This window comes from Protopterus annectens, chromosome 6.part0 (genome assembly GCF_019279795.1).
Source record: "Protopterus annectens isolate FY-2018-M chromosome 6.part0, PAN1.0, whole genome shotgun sequence".
Classification (NCBI taxonomy): Eukaryota; Metazoa; Chordata; order Ceratodontiformes; family Protopteridae; genus Protopterus; species Protopterus annectens.
The window spans coordinates 328,747,172-328,772,811 of NC_056737.1; the positions used below are offsets into that span (position 1 = coordinate 328,747,172).

Sequence of the window (25,640 nt, forward strand, 5' to 3'; positions counted from 1 at the left end):
CCTGATTATTGCTTCACATTTTTGGTGTGTAACCTTATAATTGTGGCTTTGTAGCAAATCCGCATTTTTGTAGTCAGTAAATAATGACAATGCTAATACAAAACCAATTGTTTTAGCAACTCTCTAAGTATATAAGAACAAGATTTTAAATTTGCTCTTGATTTTTTTTCCTCACGTTTTTTGATTTTGCCTCCAGTTCCTTAACTATGAGGTTGAGAACTGCATGATTTCTACTGTCTACAACAGAATACACAATTTTCACAGCTATTCACATTTCCTGGGATCAACATTGGGAGTACCCTGCAGCAGAGGCAACTTCAAATATATATATTTTTTTAATCTCAGAAGTGGCTGTGTGTTTGGGGGGGCATATGTTGGGAAAGCATAAAGGGCTGTTAGAGTAATTACGGTAAAAATGATTGCTGCTGTGTCTCAGTGGTTGATGGAAAAGAACATAGTATCCGAAATGGCATATAGGTGGCTATAACCAAATTCAGGATATAAAGTCCACAGTGAGCTACCAGGACTATGAACAGAAATAGACGAAGTACAGAGTCCATGCTATTCAACAATTACAGTTGTTCATTACTGTGTCATTTGAGTATTTGAGTATCTAACTACCTCACATGAGCCGAGGTATTTTTACTACTGCTGCCTGTTAATCCTTCCCTCTCTTTTCCTTTAGTCATCTGAGTTCCTCTGCCTTCTGTGTGATGTCTGCATGTCCTCCTTGTGTCTGCATGGGTTTTCTTTGGGTGCTCCGGTTTCCTCCCACATTCCAAAGACATGCAGTAGGTGGACTGGATACTCTAAATTAGCCATAGGTGTGAGTGTGCATGCGAGTGTATGGTAAGAAAGTACAGTCACAGCATGACTAGTCACCCGACTGTGTGATCCTTGGCCTCTTGCCAGGACTATTACAGCTGTTGGTAAAATAATCATGGCAGACAACACTCCAGATGTTCACCTTATTAAACTCTCTTTTGGGCTCTGAACCACTTCACCTTCACTGGAGGAAACTAAAACAATAACAGTATAACTAGTTTCAAATCATTTCAGGGGAATAATTACTTAGTTTCTATCCTTACCTAAATGTCGCTTATGTTAGCATCCCTGACAATAACAGGACCATTCCACTTCCGTCATTGGCTACTTCCCCTACAAAAAGACCATCAGTATAGCAGGCATTGTATGCCAAAAAAGGATATGTCAGATGTCAACCCTTTTTCTAGTAATTTGCTGTAACTTTGTTCTGGTGTTGGTTTGTAAAAAAATAAAATAAAAGTAGTCTTTAATCTGTGGTCAAATCTGAAATACCCAAGGAACAAATAGCCTCTTCATGTTAGAATAGTAAGCTATCATTCATGTGAAATTTCACAGAATGTGCTGTTATGCTTTCAAAGTGATATTTCCTTTACCTTTCAATACAGTGCCTCTTATATGATAATGGGGGCTTGCCTTATTTACATTTAACAGAATGTGACGGGCACCACACCTCATGAAATACCTATGTTCATGTCTACAGAAGTAGAAGTGATAAATATATTCCTTTTTCCCCACAAAGGCCCAAATAAAAGAGCTGCATTAACAAATTGACATTCTTATGCTTAGTAAACAAAGGACTGACAAAGGGAAATCCTGATTTGTCTTAATTAGTACATACTGTGATGACTATTAAAATATTAACAATACATGCTAATGCTTAATTTTAACACAAAGGTCCAAAATGATGAATGTAATTGATTATTTTAAATGAAAGTGATTTTTTGTAATTAATTGCATGTGATACAATTAATAGTAGTTATTCTTTCTAATATCTTCTTCGCTGACATAATTGTAGGATGTATGCTGCTTAGGCCTATGAAGTAACAGCTGGAGTTTGGGGCAGAAGTGAAATAGGTATAAATTTCAAAGCATCATAACTGTACTGTCATTAGTTATTTTTTATTGCTTGTACAGAGGTGAGCTGTTATATTTCTGGTTCCCTTTGTCAACAAGAAAATATTAAGGTTCTAAACACATAAGGATTTTTAACTATGTTATCAGTTATAATCCACTTTAATGTCAAATATTTCTATGTTTTAGAAACCATTCTATAGCAGAAAAGCAATAAGAGTAATCATGTCACCAGTGACCTGAGATTGAAAGTGGGATCAGGAAGCCACTGGGATTACAGAGGAAGGGAGGATCATCAAGCATTCTAAAGGCAACTTTCTTTTCCCAGTGTTTGGTGGAATTGACACTGTTATGCTGTTGGTAGATACAGAACAGACCAGATGAACATTCTGTACCAATGCAATATTTGGGTACATCAGGAAGGGTATGGAGTGGCACAGTGACATGTACATCTTCTTGCCATGGTACCAATAAAGACTTAGCTTGGAAGAATAAGAGGAAAAGCTGGATACAGTATGTTCCATTACTCCTCTGATATGTTCACCACTGACAAATGGAGGACTGAAAGCAATCTGAATTGGAAGAGCCAAATCTTGCCTGGAGACAAAACTGAATAAACTCAGATGAAATGGAGGCAGTATGGGGGTAACTTCAATGGAGAAGGGACGACAGGCCTAGCAAGACCATACATTATGCATGAATATCAGTGTAATATGCAATGCAATAAAATAATTTAAAAGTGTGACTTTTATGCTGCTTGATGCGTTTATCACCTTGACTTTCATACTGGGGAAAGAGCAGGATTGCAATGGCGCTGTGACTTGGACAGCAGTATATATGGATGGGAGGAGAGCAAGATGGTGATGGGGCATGACATACTGGGGGGTAGCATCCTGGGAACTTTGAGTACAAATTTGAAAATCTTGGCTACACCCATGCACACACACACACACACACACACACACACACACACACACACACACACACACACACACACACACACACACACACACACTCTCTCTCTCTCTCTCTCTCTCTCTCTCTCTAGACAGGTGATATGTTATCCTCCAAGACAAATAGAATTAGTATGGACTCGCACAGCACTACTGATTCTATAAAACTGCAGGAACTCCTGACTCCTTCCACTCTGAATACTCACTAGAAGATAAGTTTGTATCACTTAATGAACTCTACACCCTTCACTTCTCTCAAGCCACAATAACCAGTTTTCATAACTTTCAGGCAGACCACAAGCCATCAAGTGGCATCAGTCTTACTCGGCCTTCCTCCCAGTAACTACAGGAATACCACAGGGTTCTATACTTGGTCCTTTACTATTCAATATCTTTAGCAACTCTTTAGACAAGGCTTCCAATATTGGCATGATTATTCAATATGCAGATGACTCCACTCACTCTTATCTGCTCTGCCCCTACCCTCTTTCTATTACAAAAAATTACACAAGACTCTTTTTTTTTCCTCTACTGAAACTTGCCTGACTCGCAGCTTCTTCTCAACCCCAACAAAACAAAATTCATGTTCTTTACACCTAAAACTAACTCTGAACTTAAACAATCCTTCACCATCACCTTGAAGTAGTATCTAAAACCAAACTGTTAGATAATAACCTCAAATATAGCCACCATATACCTCATGTAATAAAAGAAAACATCAGAAACTATGGACATTATCATCATCATCATCATAAAAAACCCTTTTCCCACTTTCTACATGGGCTCAGGGTGTCTTGTTAATTGTCACTATCTGTCTTGATTCAATCCTACACTCCTGTCTGACTGTCACAGATCTTCTCACCCAATCTATCTACCTCTGTGCTGGACGCTCTCATTTCCTCTTACCTTCTTTCTGTCTGTCCCAAATCTTCTGCACCAGATTGTCTTCTGCTTTCTGTACATGTGCCCAAAGCACTGTAATCAGTTCTCTTTGATCTTTTCTGCAACTGGAGCTACTTTGTCTTCTGCTCTTACGTCCTCATTTCATTGTCTGTCTGACAGTGTGCATCCTACCACCCAACTCAGGCACTTCATTCCCATCACCTCTAGCTTCCTCATCTGCTCTGCATTTACTGTCCACATTTCTGTACCATACAGTAGTACTGTTTGCAATACCATTTTGTACACTTTACTTTTCAGTTTCTTTAGCATTCTTCTGTCATACACTACACCTGACAATCTATGCCAATTGACTGCAGCTCTTCTGATTCTAGGTTTGACCTCTTCTTTCAGACTTCCCTTCTCCTCCCAGACACTTGAAGCTATTAAACGGTACCACTATCTTTCCTTCTTGCTGTCATCACCACTGTCTTATCTATACTTAGTTTCATCCCATGTGCCTTCAGTTTTGCATTGCATTCCACTATAATTTGCTGAAGTTCTTGACCTATTTCCAAGGTCCCTGCCGGAGCCTGGAGTAGGCCGGGTCCTCAACTCACTTATCACTGATAACTACCTATGCCCATTTGGCGACATTAGCCAACATATCATCGGGTGGTGCAGTCTGTCATCTGTGTTCTCCCATCTTGAGGAAACTGCACACAAGAGTAGATGCCCAAAATAGTTGATTTATATAACTCTTCTTCCTGTAGGGCACCACATAGAGCCTGTGCTTCTGCCTACAGCTCCATTCATTGGTGAGTTTGAGATGGAAACACTCATCATGTTTTTTGGAGTTGGGAGAAACTCCCAGAGACACAGGAAGAACATAACACAAGAAAATAAATTAGCAACTACTTCCCTTCTACTCTCACTGCTATATGCTATATAACCTTAAATCTAACCTATTACCAAATCTAACTTCATGCTATAAGAGAAATGAAATATTTGCCATTAGCTTTCTTTCCTGTTCTCATCATTGTGATGTAGTAAAAAAAGTGAAATGGCTAGAACTATTAAATTACTCAAACTTTTTCCAAGTAATCACAGTTAATACCCTACTATATCACAGCCTAACAGCTGTCTAGGAACACTTTATCAAATTACACACCAATAAGACCACTAAATTCCACTTCCCAATCACTCCTTCTAACTCCCAAATCTAATAACTCAGCAGTATATTCACTCCATTCTATGTCTGAAAATTATAGAATGCAGTCTTTCCATATTCAAAGCTTACCTCAAATCTGGCTAGTTTTAAAATTCCTAAAGAACAACTCTCTCAAACTTGGCTCTGTTCCTGTCATCACTAACGTAAGTACAATTTGTCTGTCTCTACACCCACCCCACTATCTTCCTTTCAACTTCTATTTTTTCATATTTTCTTTCAGACTCTGTGTCTCCATAACACATACCTAATAGTCAATTATCTATCATCCACATAACAGACCAAGACACTTTCCTCCAAAAAAAGGAAGCCAATCTGGTGGTCCCCTGATCATAAACAAACTCTACAACAGAAGGAAGAAGCTGTTGTAAAAAAGAGTAAAATCCCCTGATTGCAGGAACTCCCTGGTAACCCTCAGTAAGAAGCTGAGATCCATCATAAAATCCTCCAAAGCTAGCTATGAAAATAACATTGCCACTGATTCTAAAGACAACCACAAAGCATTCTACAGCTATGTCAAGAATATCAATGGCAACACTCAGATCTGCTCAGAGCTACAGAACAACAGCACTAGATATACAGAACCAACTGATATTGCTAACATCCTGGTGGATGGGTTCAGTGCAAACTTTACCCCCCACCCCCAAAGGGCATAACCCTGTAATCACAGATGCACAAGTTAAGGCGCACTCTCCAAAGCCAAAAACACAGCATCCATGGGACCAGACAACATCCCAAGCTGCGTTCTGCGCGAACTACAGAACGAACTGGCACCCCGTCTAAGTACCATGTTCAAGTCATAGCCTCACTTCAGGCTTCATGCCTATTGAATGGCACACAGTGATGGTTATCCCACTCCACAATGAGGGCACCACCATGGACCCCAGGAACTACCACCCCATTAGCCTGATGAGCCTGATCTGCAAGGCCATGGAATGTATCATCATGGAACTTATAAACAAAGACATAGGTAACCTGCAAATGCTGGACCCCATTCAATTCAAATTTGTAAAAGGAAGATCATGTCTTCCAAACCTGATTGACTTCTTTGAAGCAGTCACCAGAGCCTTGGACGAGGGTAAGGTGGTGCACACAGCCTATCTTGACCTCACTCTGTAATTATAGATAAACTCACTAGACTGGGCATAAATCCCTATGTCAGAAGATGGGTGGCCAACTGGCTCACTGATAGAACCCACACAGTGAAAGTAGCTGACTCCAAATCCAACTTCAAACCAGTGACAAGCAGAGTACCACAGGGTTCAGTCCTGGGTCCTCTCCTGTTTGGAATCTATTTCTCGGACATCCAGGCTAATACAGCAGGTCTTTGGCTAACAAAGTTTGCATGTGAATGCAAACTGGGAGCCATAATAGTATCGCCTAAAGATGTGGACATTCTACAAAAGGGTCACACTGAGACTGATGCTTGGTGTCAAAGTCATGGCCTCAAGCTCAATGCCAAAAAGTGTATTGTCATCCCCTTTGGGAAAAACACTGTACCCATGAACTACCACATAGGCGGTAGTCTACTTAACACCAAAAGTGTGATGAGACCTTGGGACACAGGTGGATACTAGTCTCTCCTTTGATAATCACATCGCCACAGTAGTCAGGAAATCCTTCTAAGTGGTACACCTCATCACTAAACGATTCTCCTCCAGAAAAAAAGAGGTCATTGTTCCTCTCTACTCATCCCTCATTAGGCCATCATAGAGTACAACGCCCCATTTGGCATGTACCTCGCAAGACATCTACAACAACTATAAAGGCCACAGAAATACCTCACTAAGAGGATTATCAGCCTCAAACAGATGTCATACGCAGATCTCCTCAAAAAATTTCAGCTCTACTCTGTCGCCTATCGTCTTCTCACAGGCGACCTCTGCCTAACATACAAAGTCATGTCAAACCCAGTTCTGTTGGACATGCTACACTTAAAGAAACCCCAATTTCTCCGTGCCACACATTCCAGGGACCTAAACCTTGCTACCACAATAAACAGAACATGCTGGAGGGATAGATTCCTGTCCCAGAGACTTCCCATACTCTGGAACAGACTACCCATTCACATCAAGCAGAGCCCTTCATTAGCCCTCTTTAAGAGGAATCTGGATGATTGGATGGGAAATAGGAAATTCATCCCAGGGATCACCTCTGTGGCTCTGCTCGACAGAGGTGCAGGAAAATATCCTTCTTGGGTGGCAAAAGCCAGGGAACCTTTTGGCTAGGCTTATATAGTCCCTAGGGCCGATAGCCTAGTTACCTACCTATGAACCTATAGATATATATATATATATATATATATATATATATATATATATATATATATATATATATATATACACATATACTTTCATACCTTTTTCCATCTGTCTTTAATGTTACCCATTCTAATAGCACTATCTTTTCTTTACCATCTTTTCTTAATAGACTGTATAAAAATCTCTCTATTCAATGTTTTAAATCCGTCACTGCATTTAATGCAGAAGTAATTGCTTGTTTTTCTTCTTATCTGTAAATACCCTTGTGTTGTTTTTATCAAATCCAACATGTTTATATATTGTTCTTTGTATTTATAAGTAAATCTACAAATAGTTGTAAATTTCTAAATTGTATCTGTGTGCTGGAACTTTTATCCATGGGCCTCCACTAAAAAGGGGTATGTTTGACATCCCAGTAAACAAATGCTATAAAAATAAAATTATTAGCATGTTTATATTCATTTTTTTTGGTGCCTGCTGTGAATGTCATGGTGTTGTGGCTTGCTGTTTGCCAACCATCAGGCCTTTTCACAAACACCTGACCCATTCATTCCTCACTGGATGACAACTGTACCCAGCCCACTCATTCCCTGTGAGGTGAGAGCCATCATACTGGCAGCCCTTAGTCCACTCCCCCAAGCTTCTAACCCCCGTGGCAACTCCCTTGAGCTGCACAATGCTGCTTACTTCAGGGGTGTGCATATGTCTCCACACTCGTGCCTTTTCCCAGGCTGCTTTTGCACAATGCACTTGTTTGGCAGTATGTGCTAAGCACACTCAGGGTCTCTCTGGATGTTACTCCAGTGGTGAGCCAGAGTCACCTCTCTCCCCCAGTATTAGTGAGTGGACAGTGGACATTCACTTCCATCATTGTCATGCTGTCCCTTTTATTGTTCATGCCATGAGCTAAACACAGCTTGTCTGGGTCACAGGGCTTCATTCTCAAGACTTGCATGAGTACATGATATCTCTCTTACTGGTAGCTGGTGTTTGAAACCATTATAAGGTGTTTGCTCCTTTAACATATTCACAAAGTCTTGCTTATCAGTTACTCCCTCTTGTGTTTTTGATGACAGTCACACAGTATACAGAGCAACTACCACACGTCAAGAGATTGTACATCTCCTGCTGGAAGACCGAAGTGTGTAGTGCAGTATATGATAATCCTGTGTAACGAAAAATAGTGCTTTATAATGGACATTAAATGTTATTTGATTGTGATGGAATGTCTGACCAATTTTGAGGTTTTCATAATTTTAAAGAAATGTGCATACTTTTTTAATGCAACTTAAATGAGTGGTAGTGAGTAACAGCCCACTGTTGATAGCTGTAAATACTGTTTGACACAGTTTAGTTACATTTATGATTCATTGTGTACAAGAAATATTGATAAGTTGTCACAGAGGAATGAAATGTTATTTTTATTTTTACTTATTTATGTATTTGTTAACCTTCAAGTAACATACTAGGCATAAGCCTCTTTGGGAGTGACTTAGGAGCACTGTCTGGTTAAGTGACTTACTGAGAGTTGTGCTGTAAAAAGATGGAGGTTGAGGGAATTCAACTTTGGACTCCAGAATGAATCTCATTAACATCTCATAGCCTTAATTCTCCTGTTTATATAAACCTTTAATTATATAGAGAGCTGTTTTTGTCAGTTGTGTGCAGAAGCATGTGCCTTGCTTGACAGTTACATATCTGGCATAATGGGGGCGGGTGCCTCTCCCCATACTATAACGATTTCCAGGGATTTGATGTCTAGCTCTTGTACCATGGAGGAGAATTGCTGACTGTGTTTAACAAGTATGTATTGAATGACATTAATGTAGATGCAAGAGTATAATATTATAACAATACATTTTCTGGTACTGAGAAAGCAGCCATGCAACAGTGGCTGCTTCAACATGATCATAACTTTCCTTTATCTGTAAAGTGTTTATTTTAATGATAATAGTATACTGCATTAATAGTGTACAAGTTATGGCTATAGGCTATTAATGGTGTACAAGTCATGGCTGCACACTGTTAGTGTGTGATGTAATTTTATGTTGAGACAGTTAAGGAACTGCACTGTTTAATCTAATTCTGGTTTAAGTAGCAAGCAAGACAGTTCACCTAATATAATTGACATTTAGAAGTGCAAACAGTAATCAATAACTAATTTTCTATGCAAACTAATAATTCTGAGATGGAAGGTAGGCAGGAATTGAGCAATTTATGTAACCCTGGGCTGAAAAATAGTTGTAATAAAGAAATAAAATGTATAAATGTGTGTAAATGGAAGAAATATGGTTTGTTTTCATTTAATGTCTGTGTGTCTGTGTCTTAAGTGATAATTTAATAAATGTGTTTACAAAATAATTCTGAGACTGAGAAATCTCAAGAGAACTCACTTTTCTATTGAGATACAGCAATTGTGCAGTTAATATGTATAAGTTGCATGGTGTGGGGGTGGGGTGCAGGATTGGCAAAATCCTCTTGCAGAAAAAAACTGTTTTAGATTTTGTAATGAGTTTTAGTTTTTGCTGTTGGAGTTTAGACTCCACGCTTACACTTTCAGATCAGTTGTCGGCTATTGTGAAGTCCTCATGTTTTCACTTGTGAAACATCTCAAGGATTATGCACCTAATATCTCAAGCTGATCTTCATGCTGTTTGTTTACATGATGATCTCCTCAAGGTTGAATTACTGCAGTGCCCTTTACCTGCGACTTCCCAACACTGAGTTGGAGCATCTACAGGAAGTGCAGAACTCAGATGCTGGCCTACTTACTGGTACATCTCACTACCAGCATATTACTATTACACCTTATCATAACAGTCTGCTTTGGCTTCCTGTGCTGTCCAGGATCATCAATAAAGTCCTGTATTAGTGTATGTGCCTGTCCATGACATGGGTTCCTGTTACCTGAAGGACCTTATTGTGCCCTTCTGCCTACCTGGGTCTTGTGCTCAGCCTCTCTGGGGGGGGGGGTGTTGGCAGTTCTGCAGGTGTATCTGGCAACATCTGGATACCATTCATTTTCTTACTGGGCACATCACCTCTGGAATTTGCTACTGAGGTGCATCTGAGAATGCCTGTCACTGGCCACCTTCAGGATGGCACTTAAAATATATCTTTTTGATAGGGCATCTGACAGGGTAGGGTGAATAGGCTTAATGACTAATTATGCTTTGAATCCATTACCAAATCATTATCTGCTACTTGTTATTTTTAGTTCTTTGTATTTATATGGATTGCTCATTTATTTATTGTTTTAAAACAGCTTTATTGAAAACATTAATATAATGAACAGATCTTTTGAAAGTAATTGAATAAGTTAAATTTTTAAAATACAATATTTAAAAAAGAAAAAATATAATACAATAACTATAATAGCACAGTAAACTATGTACTTGTTCACTATATATCGAATCACAGGATCAATTAATTTTAGTTTGGCAGAAGAAAATGAAAACATAGAATAAAATATTTAAAAAAAGAAAAGATTACTGCATTAATCATTTATCCAGTTCTTTAACCAATAATTCATGTACATTTTCCCATTTGTAATATAAGTTTATATTCCTTGTAGATTTCGATTTGATAGTTAACATTTCTAACTTAGATATTTCTAAGAGAAGACCTTTAAACTCTTTAAATGAGGGAACTGATGAGAAATTCCAATTTCTTGTAATTACTTTCCTGGCAATGGAAAGTATAGACCAGAGTAAAGAATATATTTTTTTATTTATACAGTCTGGGACAGATGTATTGAATAATACAAGTGACTTTGTAAGCATAAAATTGTCTGTAACATTGCCTGTAAAAAAGTGTTAACTTCCTCCCAAAATTTCTTTAATAATACACAGTCATAAAATATATGATTCCAATCAGCATTTGTTACTGTGTTACATCTCCAGCAAACAACATCTTGTTTAGTTATCTTACTAATTTTCTGAGGTGTAATGAAAGATTTATGTAAAAATCTCCTTGTGAAGATTCTCCATTTAATGGAGGAAGTGGTTTTGCTGGCTGACTGAAGGAAATTAACTTTGTCTTTTTCTGAGGGAGTAAAACTATGGATAGCTGCAAATGAATTCCAATAGTTATCTGAATATACATCTAGATCTTGTTTAATTGCTTTATAAATATATGATATACTATTTTTAACTGATGAAGTATTATAAGTGTATAAAATCAAATATTGGATATGTTTCGGTATTGAATTTTTAGCATTTGAAGGGATTAAAATTAGCTTATCTAGAATATATTTTCTAAACCCTTGCAAATCTGACCAAATTAGAGAGTTAAGGTTATATTAATCTATAAGAGCATTAATAGATTTTACCTCATTTTTATTTAACATTTGATGCCAAAACCTCAATTGTTTTTGTTTAAATAACATTTTAGAATGATCTGCAGATAGAATTATACCTTGTGTATAGGCAATAGGGAAGATGAGGAACATCCAATTTTCAAAGATTCTAAACCTAAATATAAAGTTTTTAGAATTAAAGTTGTATAAGTAGATTTACGCATTTGAATAGAATAATTGGAAAAATACTCTCTCATATTCCATATAAATGAATTATTTATTAACTGTGGTAGATGTTTGTTATTTTAATTTTTGATATTTTGGGATAAATTTAACATAATTTCCTTCCATTTTGCAAAATACTCTCCATCTATTAGATAAACAATTGTTTTAATAACTGAGGAAACTGAATAAAGTTCTAGATTTGGTAAATATATACCTCCATTTTCCCAGCTATACATATGATAGGACAATGCAATTCTAGGCTTTATCAGATGCCATAAAAATTCATAATCAGTGTGTTAATTTTTTTAATAAAAGAGCCTGTATGGGGAAATAGAGATAGATTGTATTATGTATATCTTTGGAAGCAAGATCATCTTTATAATGGAAAGTTTTTCATCCATTGTAAATAAAATCTTGTTCCACTTACTAATTAGAGTCTCTATGGTAGTTATATATTTACTTTAATTTAGGTGTAATATGTCTTTAATATTGGTTGCTATAATTATACCTAAATATGTTATTTGTTGGGACTGAGGTATATATTTTTATATCGGTCTTCTATATTGTAACTTTGAAACCAATTAGAAGAATCCATGTTTTAGAATTATTAAAATTAAGACCCGAACTTTTTTGAAATATATCCATATTTATAAACATTTCTTGTAAGGTAGGGTTTGTACCACCAAAAGTGATTAATACATCATCAGCAAACATTTGGATTTTTGATGTTTCATTACAATTTAACCTATATTCTTGTATATTATTGTTATCCCTTATTAAGTTAGCCCAAAGTTCCATAATTAATGTGAATAAAAGTAGAGATGGAGGGCAGCCTTGTCTGGTTCTTTTTACAATAGGTATATTCTGGGATATACTTGTACATATTTTTATGTAGGCTTGACTTTCATTATATAATTGAGTTATAAGGTTAATAAAGCTATTAGAAAAGTTTAAGTCCATCAGTAAGATAAAATATAATTCCAATTAACTGAGTTAAAGGCCAGTTAATATCTAAACTAACAAGAGTCAAATTATTCTTTAAGGCTTTTACTGATTCATTAAAGTTATTGTTCTTTTGATGTTATCATAAGTTCTATTAATTATAAAACTTGTTTGATCCATATCTACCAGGGATGGTAAAAAAATTGTTAAATCTATCAGCATAAATAGACATGAACATTTTATAGTCTGTATTTAATAACGAAATGGGCATATATGAAGCACATTTTACAGGATCTTTATCAGACTTTAGTATGGGGGAAATAAATGTATATTTCCAAGAGGTAGGTATAATATTATTTTGAACTTATTGAATACTGTATGTAGTAGAGTTAATGCCTTAGCAGGCAAAAATCTTATAGATTTCAGAAATGATACCATCGTTACCAGGAGCTTTATTTTGCTTAAGTTTGGTTATCTGATCTTTTACTTCTTTAAAAGATATTTGTTTATCTATTAATTTTATTTGTGCTTCAGATAGTCTCTTCTTTATATTATTATGTATAAAAGATTGAATATCTTTTGTACTATTAATGTTATCATTGGGTTGGTTTAATTTTAAAAAAATTCACTAAACTCACTTAATGTATTTGATAAATCAGATACTATTTTTTTGGAGAATAGATTTCTTTAATATGGTGAAGTTTATTTAATCTTTTAGTTTTGTTAGCTATTATATTCATGGATCTAGGATTTACAGAAAAAGTTATGTTTATATTTTTCAAGATTTATCATAACTTTATGGTTTAAAATTTCCATGTATTTATTGTTTAAGGTATATAACTTTGTTTGTATATCTTGAAGGTATTTATCCCATGAAATTCTTTTCTTTTTATACCAATCAATAATTTTACCATATAGGTAGGCTTTTAGAGCATCCCAAATGTATATTTCTGAAGTCCCCTGTGTACTATTAAGTTCAATAAAATTGTGTACTTCTGTAGTAAAGAAATCAATAAAATCTTTGAGTTTAATTATATAGGCTGGTATCCTTTTAATTTGAACATTAAATGTGGAGTTTAGTATGAAATCAAATGTTATGGAATTATGGTCCGAAAGGGGACAAGAAATCACTTTTGAGTTTGATAAGAAATCGGTTAACTTATTGGAAATTAATACCCTATCTATTCTTGAATATGAATTATGCCTATGTGAGTAGAATGTATAGAACAGTGACTTAGGGTCAGAAAAGTTATTATCTTTCATCATATATGAATCTGAGAATTCATTCAATAATTTAGCTATAGTTGGAATTTTCCTTTTACCACTGGTAATAGAGTCTTTTATGTCAGAAATACAGTTAAAATCCCCAGCAAGAATAATAACTACCCTTAGAAAACTGAACTATATGTTCTATATGTTGTTTCACTGTTGTAGGTCCAATGCCAGGAATCCAATACATATTTATTAAATGTCAAAATTTCTTATTAAATTCTATAATAACTGAAGATAACATCCCCTTGTTATCTTTGTAGGTGTCAATTATTTTAGGCAAAGGTAATGTATTTTTCCATAGTATGGCCACCCCCCTTTTTTGTGTATGTTCTGATCTAATCAAAAGTTTGTAAGATTTTGATTCCAATTTTGTGACATCTTCAGTTAGTAAATGAGTTTCTTGAAGAAATATTAACTGAGTATTATGCAATTTAAGATATTTGTTCAAAGATCTTCTCTTATTAGGATTATTTAACCCATTGATGTTTAATGGTATAGACTTTAATGATGTCATGAAACGTTAATGTTCTGAATATCTGTTGTTGAATAACACTCCTTTTTTCCCATTTTTTTATACGTGAATAGAAATTGACTATTAGGAATACTATTATAATTTATACATAAAACATGAAAAACATTTATCCAATGAAATGTGTTTATATCAAATTCAATTTTGTAAGATTTGGTGAACATCATAATAACTATTAACAGAAACTTATAAAATTCATTAATAACATAGACTCTTTCAAACCCCCACGAGTTAAAAACTCCTAATTTAAGTGACATCTGTCACCCAAATTGACCATCAGGCTAGCAACAACATTCATCTCTTCACTGTCTAAATATATATGTTGTTGCATAATTTCACAAACATCCACTAGAATTGTATGTACCAATTCAAGAAACAAATTAAAGTAAATCAAATGTAATGGTTTCATTTTAACTTTTGTCATATAAATTCAACATATCATAAATGCCAGACATGTACTATATCATAATGCAAAAATCATAACTAATTTACATGTAATGGACTGTTGTAATAATCAGTAAGTGGACTAATCCCCTGTCTCTTTATGTATTGTGCCAATATATAACAACACTATTTCCCCCATCTCCATGTATCTTTAAGACCTTTAGTAATCTGAAAAAACATCTAGATTCATCAGAATATATCAAAATACTAGTTTATATGGTAAACATCTGCATCTGAGACTGTACTGTATGTAGCAAACTATAGACATATATAATATTTTATGTTTTAGTCATTATTTATTTATTTTCTACCTGTAATAGAATTATATTTATTTCTGATTTTTGTGTCTTGTAAAAGAATATTAACTTCTGCTTAGGTGTCATAAAAAGCTTTGTATATATTAATTTCCTTTCTTTTTCCTTTCTTCTTTCATAAATACTTTAATGGTGCTACTATATATGCCTTATGTTTGTTGTACTAATCAAAAGAGATTTAAATTACATAAAATAGAATTATAAATAAAAGTGTGGAAACATAGGGGTATAAATGTATCAAAAATGCTCTGCTTATACACTCTCAAAAATGCTTTTAATATAACAATTATATTATACTGGTTTGGGGGCGGCCACGGTGGTGCAGCAGTTAGTGTTGCTGCCTCACAGCAAGAGGTTTTCCGGTTCGATTCTCGGCTGGGGTGCCTTCTGTGCAGAGTCTGCATGTCCATGTGGCCTCTGGGTGCTCCGGTTTCCTCCCACATCCCAAAGACATGCTGTAGGTGGATTGGACACTCTAAATTGGCCCTAGGTATGAGTGTGTGCATGTGTGTGCCTTCTGTGGAAGGTTGGGTGCCGGGCTGGCAACTTGACACCATAAAACTCCACTGCCAATCATAAGCAGACAGGTGATCCGCTGTGGCGACCACTAACTGGGAAAAAGCCGAAAGAAGAAGAAGAAGATTATACTGGTTACTTAGCTGCAGTTCATTCATTTGACCTGTAGATGACATCAGAGAGTCTTGCTTTCTGTTGAGGCAGTCACAGTACAAACAGGCAGCAGAGTCATTCAGCAGTTCAGATGCATGAGATCAAGGAGTGAAAACTTTTGCAGCTATTTTCTTCTTCCATTTTTTTTTTAAATTTTTGTAAGCCACAGACTATCCTGCGGCAAGACCAAGAAACACAAAGCAGATAAAACAAAAAGGCAACAGAGGGGGAAAAAGCCAACATGAAACACCGCAAAGCCGAGAAACTCCATCTCTTAAACCCAGCAAACCACTAGACCACCACGGACACACCAATCCACACCAAACCCTTCATTTTAACAACACTACTATGTATACTATATGCTTGTCATACCAATCAATATAAAACTTACACAAACACAATAGAATTATGAATACAAGTGTACAAAATGTAAGGGTTTAAGTGTGCGAAAAGTGCTTTGATTATGGACATTCATAAATGTTTAAATATAGCAGACATATCAAATATGTTATTTAGATGCAGTTTTTCAACCAAGCTGTAGATGTCATTAGAAACAGTCTATTCTAACTATTATTCAGCTTTTATGAAGCTTCTCAGCACAAGGTTCAGACTAAAAATGTTTCCATGGAAACAACAATTTTTTCTTGCTCTCCATTGTAGCAGCTGAAATGCGAGGACAAACAAGGTTGTTTAACAGCTCAGATGCCCGAGCTTGTGGAGGGAAAACATTTACAGCTTTTCACTGAGAAAACTGTTAATTAGCTCATGGGAAAACTGGGAAACATAAAACAAACAATAAGAGAGACATAAGGGAGGAAGAAAAGTAATATAAAATGTTAAAGGACCAACAAACTCCATCTCCCAAACCCAGTAAACCACTAGACCACCACAAATATATCATTCTATACAAAATCCTTCATTCCTTCACCACCACCAACAGTAAAAGGGAAAATAGAAGGAAAAACAAAAGAAATAAATTAAAATCTCGCCATAAATATTTACATTTCTAAAATAAATATCGAATGAATTACTTCAAAACATATCAGGTCACTGAAAGGAAGAAAAGATAACCTTTTCATATGTCTATTACCAGAAATAACACCACATTCCAACAGCAGAACAGGAGATGGGAAACATAATTATTAAAGCAACAATATGGCAACAATACCAGTGAAGAGTCTGTCTTCACAGAGAGGCAGGGAAATAAAACAGCAAACAGTTAAAAACAAATGAAATAGATTCTATTGTAACAAAGACTCTCATTTTCTCATCTATATGTCTCCGTATCTACTATAGTTCCCCAAAATACCATAAATTTCTGTCCCAAACATATGGAGCATTTATTATAACAGACAACAACCACTATATAAAGATAATAAATAAATGAATAAATAAATAGTTTTTACTTGTTATAGAAATTGAACTAGAATAAACTAAAGTTAATAATAACAAACTATAAAATACCATTAAGTACCATAAAAAAACTTTAAACAACAAAGACACAAAGACTCACCTGTTGAAGTATTTCCACTTCCCCAACTTCTGGGTTAGTTTTTAAGACTTGGGTAAAAAAAGACCACAGTAAAATAGCTTAGTAAGTCATTTATTTTTGAGCTTCTTTCTTATGTTCAGAGATCTTCCAGGAATTATCAGCATTTCTTTTAAGGCTGGCATTTGCTCACTTCATATCCTCTATTTTATCAAGCAGTTTTCTTGTTTTGACAAAGGTAATGGCAGAATCTATGTCACCAAATATTTTTGGACCATCTAGAAGAAATATTTTTAATCTGGCAGGAAATAATAGGTGTGCCTTTATTTGGGCTTTCTTTAGTTCTTTTAGCATTGGCAAAAGAAGCTTTATTTTGGTAATTACAGAAGATTAGTAATCATTATCAAAGCGTATGACATTTTCTTTATATTTGATAGGTGATTTAGCCCAAGCAGTCTTTAACACTATCTCCTTGTCATGAGAAGATAAAAACTTCACTATAACAGATTTAGTAGAATTGGATTTACAGTAGCCAAAGACCTGTGTGCTCTTTCTATCCAATATGAGAGAGCTTTAGGAAGCTGTAATACATCAGGGAGCTAAGACGTATATTACCTTATTCAACATTATCAGGCAAACCAAAAAGTCTGATATTATTTCTTCTTGATCTATTCTCTAAATAATCATTTTTTGTTTATAAAAGAGTATTTTGTTTTAAAAGAAAGTCTATATTGTGCTCACCTTCCTGAATTCTAGTGTGCATATCATTTAGTGAAGTCTCTGTACCAGTAATCTGTCTCTTTTGCTGTTTAAGGTCTTCGTGTAATACTTCCATTTGCTGGGAACATTTTTGTCTTTGAAATGATCCAGTTTCACATCCATTCTATCAATCTTTGCTGTCAGTTCTTGAATGTTAGTTAATAGTGACTGAAGTTCTTTCTTAATAGTTGTTTCTTGAAGTGTAGATTTGGAATAGCTCATCCTGTAGTCTGAAGTCCACATATTTTCACTAATACTTTTTGACAGGAAAAAATAAAAAAAATGTCAACATTTTTATATACTATCCTAAAGAAGGATTAATAGAATCCAAATATATAAAAAAAAAAACAAAAAACAAAATTAGGATAGATATACTCAAAAAATCCTGTCATAAATATTCTGTAAGGACAGAGCAGAGAGAAAGTGCTGTTACTCAGTGCTCATCTTGGCCACCCATTTATTTATTGTTGAGGTGTTTTGTGATAAAACACCTTAATAAAGTTGAAGTTGCTGTGTTACTTTTATTTCACGTTTGTGTTTACAGATATGAATGTTAAACACATGTTACACAAACTTCTTTCTGTCATGTAAGCCTTTTCACTGATCTAATAGAGGCCTTTGTGAAGCCTTGTGGATAGGTCTATATCATATAATCGAACGTTCAATGCCGCGAACCTGCATACATCAAACCAAAAACAGCGAGTGTTCACTTCAACCAATGTCAACTTCAGTAAATTTCTAAAACAGAGAATGGCATAAATTGGCCAACACTGTGACCATCAGACAAACTGCAGTATGTCAAACCCCCCAACTATATATACAAACTCTGAGATCACTATAGTGGGGAAAAGGGCAGATTTCCTGATGGCCAACTAAAGTCATTCCCTGATTTAAAAATTCACTGAAGGTTCACATTCACTGCTTTCTTTGATGAAAGGAGGTTCATTGAGTAGAACATTTGAATATATGATAACGACCCTTTGTGAGTGATACTGGTGAGACATTACTGCCTAAACATTTTCATTGAGCTCCAGAGGCTTTGGTATAACCAGCTTATCTACAGTGACTCATAGCTCAAACTATTTAAGATATTGAAGAATGTGAAGTGAAGCTGCTAGAGTGTGTATATACCGTGAATATGTAATATAGCCATTACCAGTCTAATAATATTGTACAGCACTGATATTTTAAGAATGTATATGCCCCATAATATACTGTATCCTGAGGCTAGTGCCAGTGTGTTTGTGATTACTGAAGTGTTAGCATCATTTCTACAGAGCTGACAGAATTAAAGTTACCTGTTTGACTAAAATGTGTTGGCGTACCTTGACATTTCTGACACTGCTGTTTGTAATTACTGGCTAAACAGATGCTCATCATGACAATTAGGAACTGGGGGTCAAACAAGAACTTGTCCTTGTGACAGCCTTTTTCTCCTCATTCCTAGCAGTTGGCTTAATCCTTTACACTCCATCTTTCTGCATATAAACTAATACATAATGCAGAACAGATGGATGGGTTTCACTCTTGGATTCCTACATTTAAAGTGCAAATTTTTCAATATATCAGTGCACAGCAAGTACTTTACCATATCTAACTAAACGGAGATTGCATCAAAATGGAGAAGGACTGAAAAATAGTTAAAAAAAGGCTTTATTTTTCATTACAACAAACTTCTTTTATCAAGAACCATAAGTATTACAAGTGATGGATCAACTTCCAGTTATAGAAACAGAAAGGTTGTATTAGTAGTTGTCACCTAGATAAGTCACCCTGCTCAGATACTGCCCCATGGAGTGAGGACGTTAGACAATCTTCTCTTTGTAGCAGCACTTATTCTGAGGAATCTCCTTCCATGGGATTATAACAACACTTCATCAACTGACAACCCATTTTTTATTACCTTTCACAATACAAAAAGCCATAATGAGAGGAAAGTCCTTGAAAAATAAATAACTGCAGATGCTCTACTGCAGATGATTCTACACTTTTCTCACACTTTCAAGATTTTTTAAATTTTTCTTCTTAACTATTTGATAATTTCTCTCTCACTATAAGTAACTTTCTTGACCTGTTGAAACAAGCAACAGTAGTTATTTATAAATCTGGAAACTCCAGTACCATGTCCAGTGCTTACACTACTTATATGGTTCCATTGCTCTTTATGTTTATGTAAACTATAACCCCTTCCCAGCTGCAAACAAATCTGTGTAAATGTGACCTCTTCTCTGATGACTGTCATTATTTTCTGTCAGGCTGTAATATCACAACAATGCTTGGCATTGTGACAAATGTTCTCAACATACAGTAAGCTCTCCTGCAGAAGACACTGGTGAAATTGTTACACATACCTTATTGTGTAATCTTCTCATACTTTATTGTGTTATTGGTGTGGATTACCTTTCTTCTGGGTTTTGATGTGCACGTTGCTCATTTGCTGGTGTTGATATTTCTACTTGCTTTTTTTCTTTTATCACATTACTTTGATGTGGTGGTGTCAGTTTGGTGACGTGAATCCTTGTGGGTCCACTGTTCCTTCTCTGTTTTGCTTATTGCCTGTTTTTAAAAAACTGGATGTTGGATATCAGAGAGCTGACTGAATTGCAGAGGAATGCAGAAAGACTGAATACATTTTTGTACTGCTGTACTACAGGGTTAATTGCAGAAAAATAAGAGAGAAATGCAGGGCTGCTTAAATAACCAGTTACACTGGAACACTGAAATGATGTAATACCATTTACTGAAATAATGTAATACCATTTATTGGAACAAAACAGGTTTTAGATGCAGTTATTGAAGCATTTTGGAGTAACATGAGTCCTTCATTTGAAGCTAAAACTTTCGTAGGAGAATGGTGATACAACAGATTACTAACCTGAAGTAAGGACAGAGATATTAGGTAAGCAGAAGCCAGATATGGCAGTGGGTGGGGAGCAACAGCAGTACGTCTGCATATAGTTCAAAGTAGCACACATAGCAACTCAGATGGTAGTATAGCAATAACCCATGGCTGGGTGTGGGTAATGCTGGATTTACCCACGGTTGGCGTGGTTTGGTCCCGAGGAAAACAAAGCCAACCATGGGTAAATCCAGCATTACCCACACCCAGAAGTGGGTTATTGCTATTATACAATGACATTATTTAAGAAAAGAAATAATTACTTTTCTTAAATAATGGCATTGTATAATGCCTCTTTACTGCCCTTCCGCAGCTGTCTGGTATTCTGCGGCAGTTCTGATGTACTGCGTGCCTGTGCAGTACATCAGAGCTGTGGGCAAAAGCAACGGAGAACGCAAGATCTCCGTTGCTTTTTTTTACTGTTTCGCTATGTTAAATGGGTTTAACATAGCGAGACAGCTTTAAAATAAGCAACAGAGATCTCCATTGCTTATTGTAAAGCTGTCTCGCTATGTTAAACCCATTTAACATAGCGAAACAGTAAAAAGCAACGGAGATCTTGCGATCTTCGTTGCTTTTTTTAAAAAAAGCTGTCTCGCTATGTTAAATGGGTTTAACATAGAGAGACAGCTTTAAAATAAGCAACGGATATCTCCGTTGCTTATTTTAAAGCTGTCTCGCTATGTTAAACCCATTTAATATAGCGAGACAGCTTTAAAAGCAACGGAGATCGCCAGATCTCCGTTGCTTTTTACACACTGTGTCGCTATGTTAAAGAAGTTTAACATAGCGAGACAGCTTTAAAAAAAGCAACGGAGATCTCTGTTGCTTTTTTTAAACCTGTGTCGCTATGTTAAACTCTTTTAACATAGCGAGGCAGTGTTTTATACTAACGGAAAAAGTCCGGGCGACCGGACCTTTTTCCGTTAGTATATTGAGGGATTTACAACGGGCACGCTGGTTGGACTGGCCAATCAGCGTGCACGTTTTAGGGGAGGAATTGTATAATAGCAAATAAGGCACACTTGTTCTGTTTATATTCTACCCATTTAGTAAGCTGTAGATTACATTTAAGTTATGACTTATTTTTCCCTTCTCCCACAACAATTCATTCACATTTTCTTTATGGATTATTAACGTTTCTCATTGCTTTTGAGCCTTTTTCCTCTTCTTAAAGGTGGTTCTAATCATTTAGTACCTCTTATGTGAAAAAATACTGCCTTGCATTACCCTTGAGCTTCTGTATTGTATCTTGAGATGTCCTGTCTTATTCTTCTGTATCTCATTTTTGAAAAATAAGAAACTTGAACTCTATGGATCCCCTTGAAGTTTTTCTAAGTTTCTCCCATGTCCATGCTCTCTGCCTCCTTTTTTGAGATTATATACCTTAACCTTTTCTTGTCTAGTCTCCCTTTGTATGCCTTCTAGAACAGGCTATGCTAAATTTTTGTTACTCTCCTTTGAACTGTGTTTGTCCTGTGTCCTTGCAAATATGAGCTCTCACAACAGCAAAGTGTGTCCTAAAGAGAGGGTAATGGCTTCTTTCTTTTTTGCAGGTTAACAGCCTGCCTGTGCACAAAGTATCTCAACAGTCTTCCTTGCTGCTTTTTAACATGGCTTGCTTAACTTATCTTATACAATAGTTTCCAGTTTGGTTTCCATCTTTGCTGCTGTTGCTGTTTCTCTTTCTCCCCAGCTGTGTACTTTCTTTCTTGCATTTTGTTTCCCCAATGCAGGATTTTGCACTGAACTAATATTGCCTTGTTTTTAAATTATTCCTCCAACATTTGTATAGCTTCTTGTGTATCAGTTGTAATGCACCTGTTTGTATTATAAAGGCAATTTTTCATTCTAGACCTCTTGTAATATAATTTGTACAGACTCTGAAGCTTAGTGGTGTTGCTACATACCACTGCACTGGTGACATCACTTTGCTGAGTAGATTTTGTTCACTGTTGTACTCTGTGTCCTGTTGTACTGTTATCTGCAGATCCCAGTGGAAGCGTAACAGGTGGGCAGTTCCCTTGTGATATAATGGCACCAGGACATTAGCAACATATATTCCCATTCATATGAGTTTGCTGGGGGAGATGAGGGTTTCTTATGGTTGGAAATGTAGAACTTTATTCTGGTGTAATGCAAAGTCCATGGAACAACAGTCAGCAGGTATAATAGAGAAGATACTGCTATGACTGGGCTGGTCAGTGACTGGTCTCTGGTGAAATAAAGTAAAAGTCTTAGATAAAAAAAGTAATTTAATTACAAAGGTAATAAGAATATTTAAACTCTCTTTCAGATTGGGCGTATTCAAGGTTGCTCCAATATTGTGGGGATTTGCGGCTCAGATGAGAAGTGCAGGATTTTGGTGTCAGAAATGGGATTCAATGCTGCTATTAATTACAAGAAAAGTATAGTGCTGGAGGACCTGAAGAAATTCTGTCCATCAGGAATAGATGTCTACTTTGACAATGTTGGTGGCGAGATAAGCGATATTGTTATAAGCCAGGTATGCTGTTGACATTTTTGCTTGATAACTACTGTTATGTTTTACTTTGCCATTACTTAGTTTAAACATAAAATACAATAATCAGTTTTAATGCCACACTCAGTTATTACACTATTTTTAGCTCCCCGATCTTTGTTGCTCTGTCAACTTTTTTTATACTGTATAGACTTAATTATCAAGTAAAAAAAATAACAAAACTTGTTTTATATTTTAAAAGTTTGTGTTAATTTTCAAGCATGTGAGTATGTCTATAAATGGATTTATATCATATTGTCAAGTTTCGGAAACTTGAAATTCATATGGTCGAGACCATAAGTTTCGAGATTCCAAAAATGTGAATGTAAAAAACAAAAAACATATATACTGTATCTACAGTATGTGTGTATACATATATATATATATATATATATATATATATATATATGTATGTGTGTGTGTGTGTGTGTGTGTTTGTAGGGGGGCAAGACCCCCTGCACCCCCTATGAGGGGGGATGCTCCCTGCTACACACCCTCCAAATTATATATACTGACTCTGAGATCACACTACAGTGGGGAAATTGCTAAATTTCCTGACCCCCACTGTACTGTGATCTACATAAAAATACTTTAACAGGAATTTACTCTTTTCCCCACTGTAGTGCAATCATGGAATTCATATATATAATTTGCAGGGGTGAGGGGTGCAGGAGTGTAGATTTTTTTTTTACATTCAAGTTTTGGAAACTTGACCATATGAATTTTGAGTTTCCAAAACTTGATAATATGACATAAACCCATATCAATATATATGTTTACTAAATGGGCTCAAAAAGCTAAATCATATGAGAGGCTAAGAGGGAGTGGAAAATATATAAACAAGTACAATAACACAAGCTGAGGCTGTATGCTGAACTATAACTGCTATACGTCCATGCTTATAAAGTGTTAAGGCTCACCCACTGGGTCTGTGCCCTGCAGGAACCTTGGATGGGCAATACTGGCTGCTCAGAATAAGCCTCAGCATTTGAGTATATACCCTGAATGTGTAACAGTCTAAAACAAGGATCTCAGACTCATGGCCCTCAGACCTCATGCAGCCCTCAAGCCCGCAGAATTACAGAGGAAATGACTACACTTCTACTTTTCTAGCTCCAGATCCTGCATTTCTTTTTTTTTTTTTTCTTGGAGCTTGTGGCCTTTGGCTTGAATTTGCTAATCCTCATACAGCATCACTGGTTATTTGAGCTTCAAACCTTTACTTTTGACATTATGGGCTATTATATGTACAGGGAGTATTGTAACAGTATTCTGTACATTACTTTCACAAAATAATAAGTTAGGAGCCCTTTTAAGAAGAGTATAAGGGGCTAACTGTGCAAGACAGTGATATCACTGTTTGTTGTGCATTGCAACAAACTAAAATTAGAAACAAACTTTTTCACTTGTAAGAAATGAAACCGAGCTTCCCCAAAACAGGTTTCCCTTATGCCCCTGCTTACATCTCAAACGGTTGAAGCCAAATCGCATTTCTCTGGAAACATGCACCCACTTAGGTATTTCTACTCACGCATACCTCTGAATAGATATGTGGTGTAGCTTCTTGATAGATAATGAGGGAAGAAATGTGTGGCGGTGGTTAGAGGATAGGGAGTCCCTCCTACACTGCAACAGCCCATGTTTGTGAGATTATTGCATGTAAGCTGTAGAACTAAACAGCATAAAATGAAGCAGGAGGACGGAGCCTAACGGAAGAAATGTGAAACATTTTCTACAGGCTGGGAACATACACGATATTTAGGTAGAGGAACTGCAGGAGGGTAAAGCATTAACAGCCTGTAAGAAAGTACATTATTCACAGCGGTGAACTGTGGAGAGCACGGTACCTGGCAACTTACTTTTTGGTGAAAAAAGTGAGATTACAGGCTCTTCCACATCCCTTGAATGTCTAACAAGGGTTGTAGCTGGGTTTAGGGCTGCAGCAGCATTTCAGCATAACAAGAACTTTCAGTGGTTTATTAAAAACAGTTTATTGCTTTAAATTTCCAAAAATGGTTAATAAATTTAGTTCATCTTCATTCATTTCACTAAGCCAAAGGATG

General features: G+C 35.9%; 1 protein-coding gene across 1 annotated transcript in view; it reads left to right on the plus strand.

Annotated features, from left to right (window-relative positions):
* The window catches only part of LOC122803831 (prostaglandin reductase 2-like), a 145,099-nt gene that overhangs the window by 103,577 nt on the left and 15,882 nt on the right, over positions 1-25,640 (plus strand). The window contains exon 4 of the mRNA XM_044073514.1: positions 23,353-23,562. Within this exon, the coding sequence (XP_043929449.1) occupies positions 23,353-23,562 (210 nt within the window). The remainder of the gene's footprint in view (positions 1-23,352; positions 23,563-25,640) is intronic.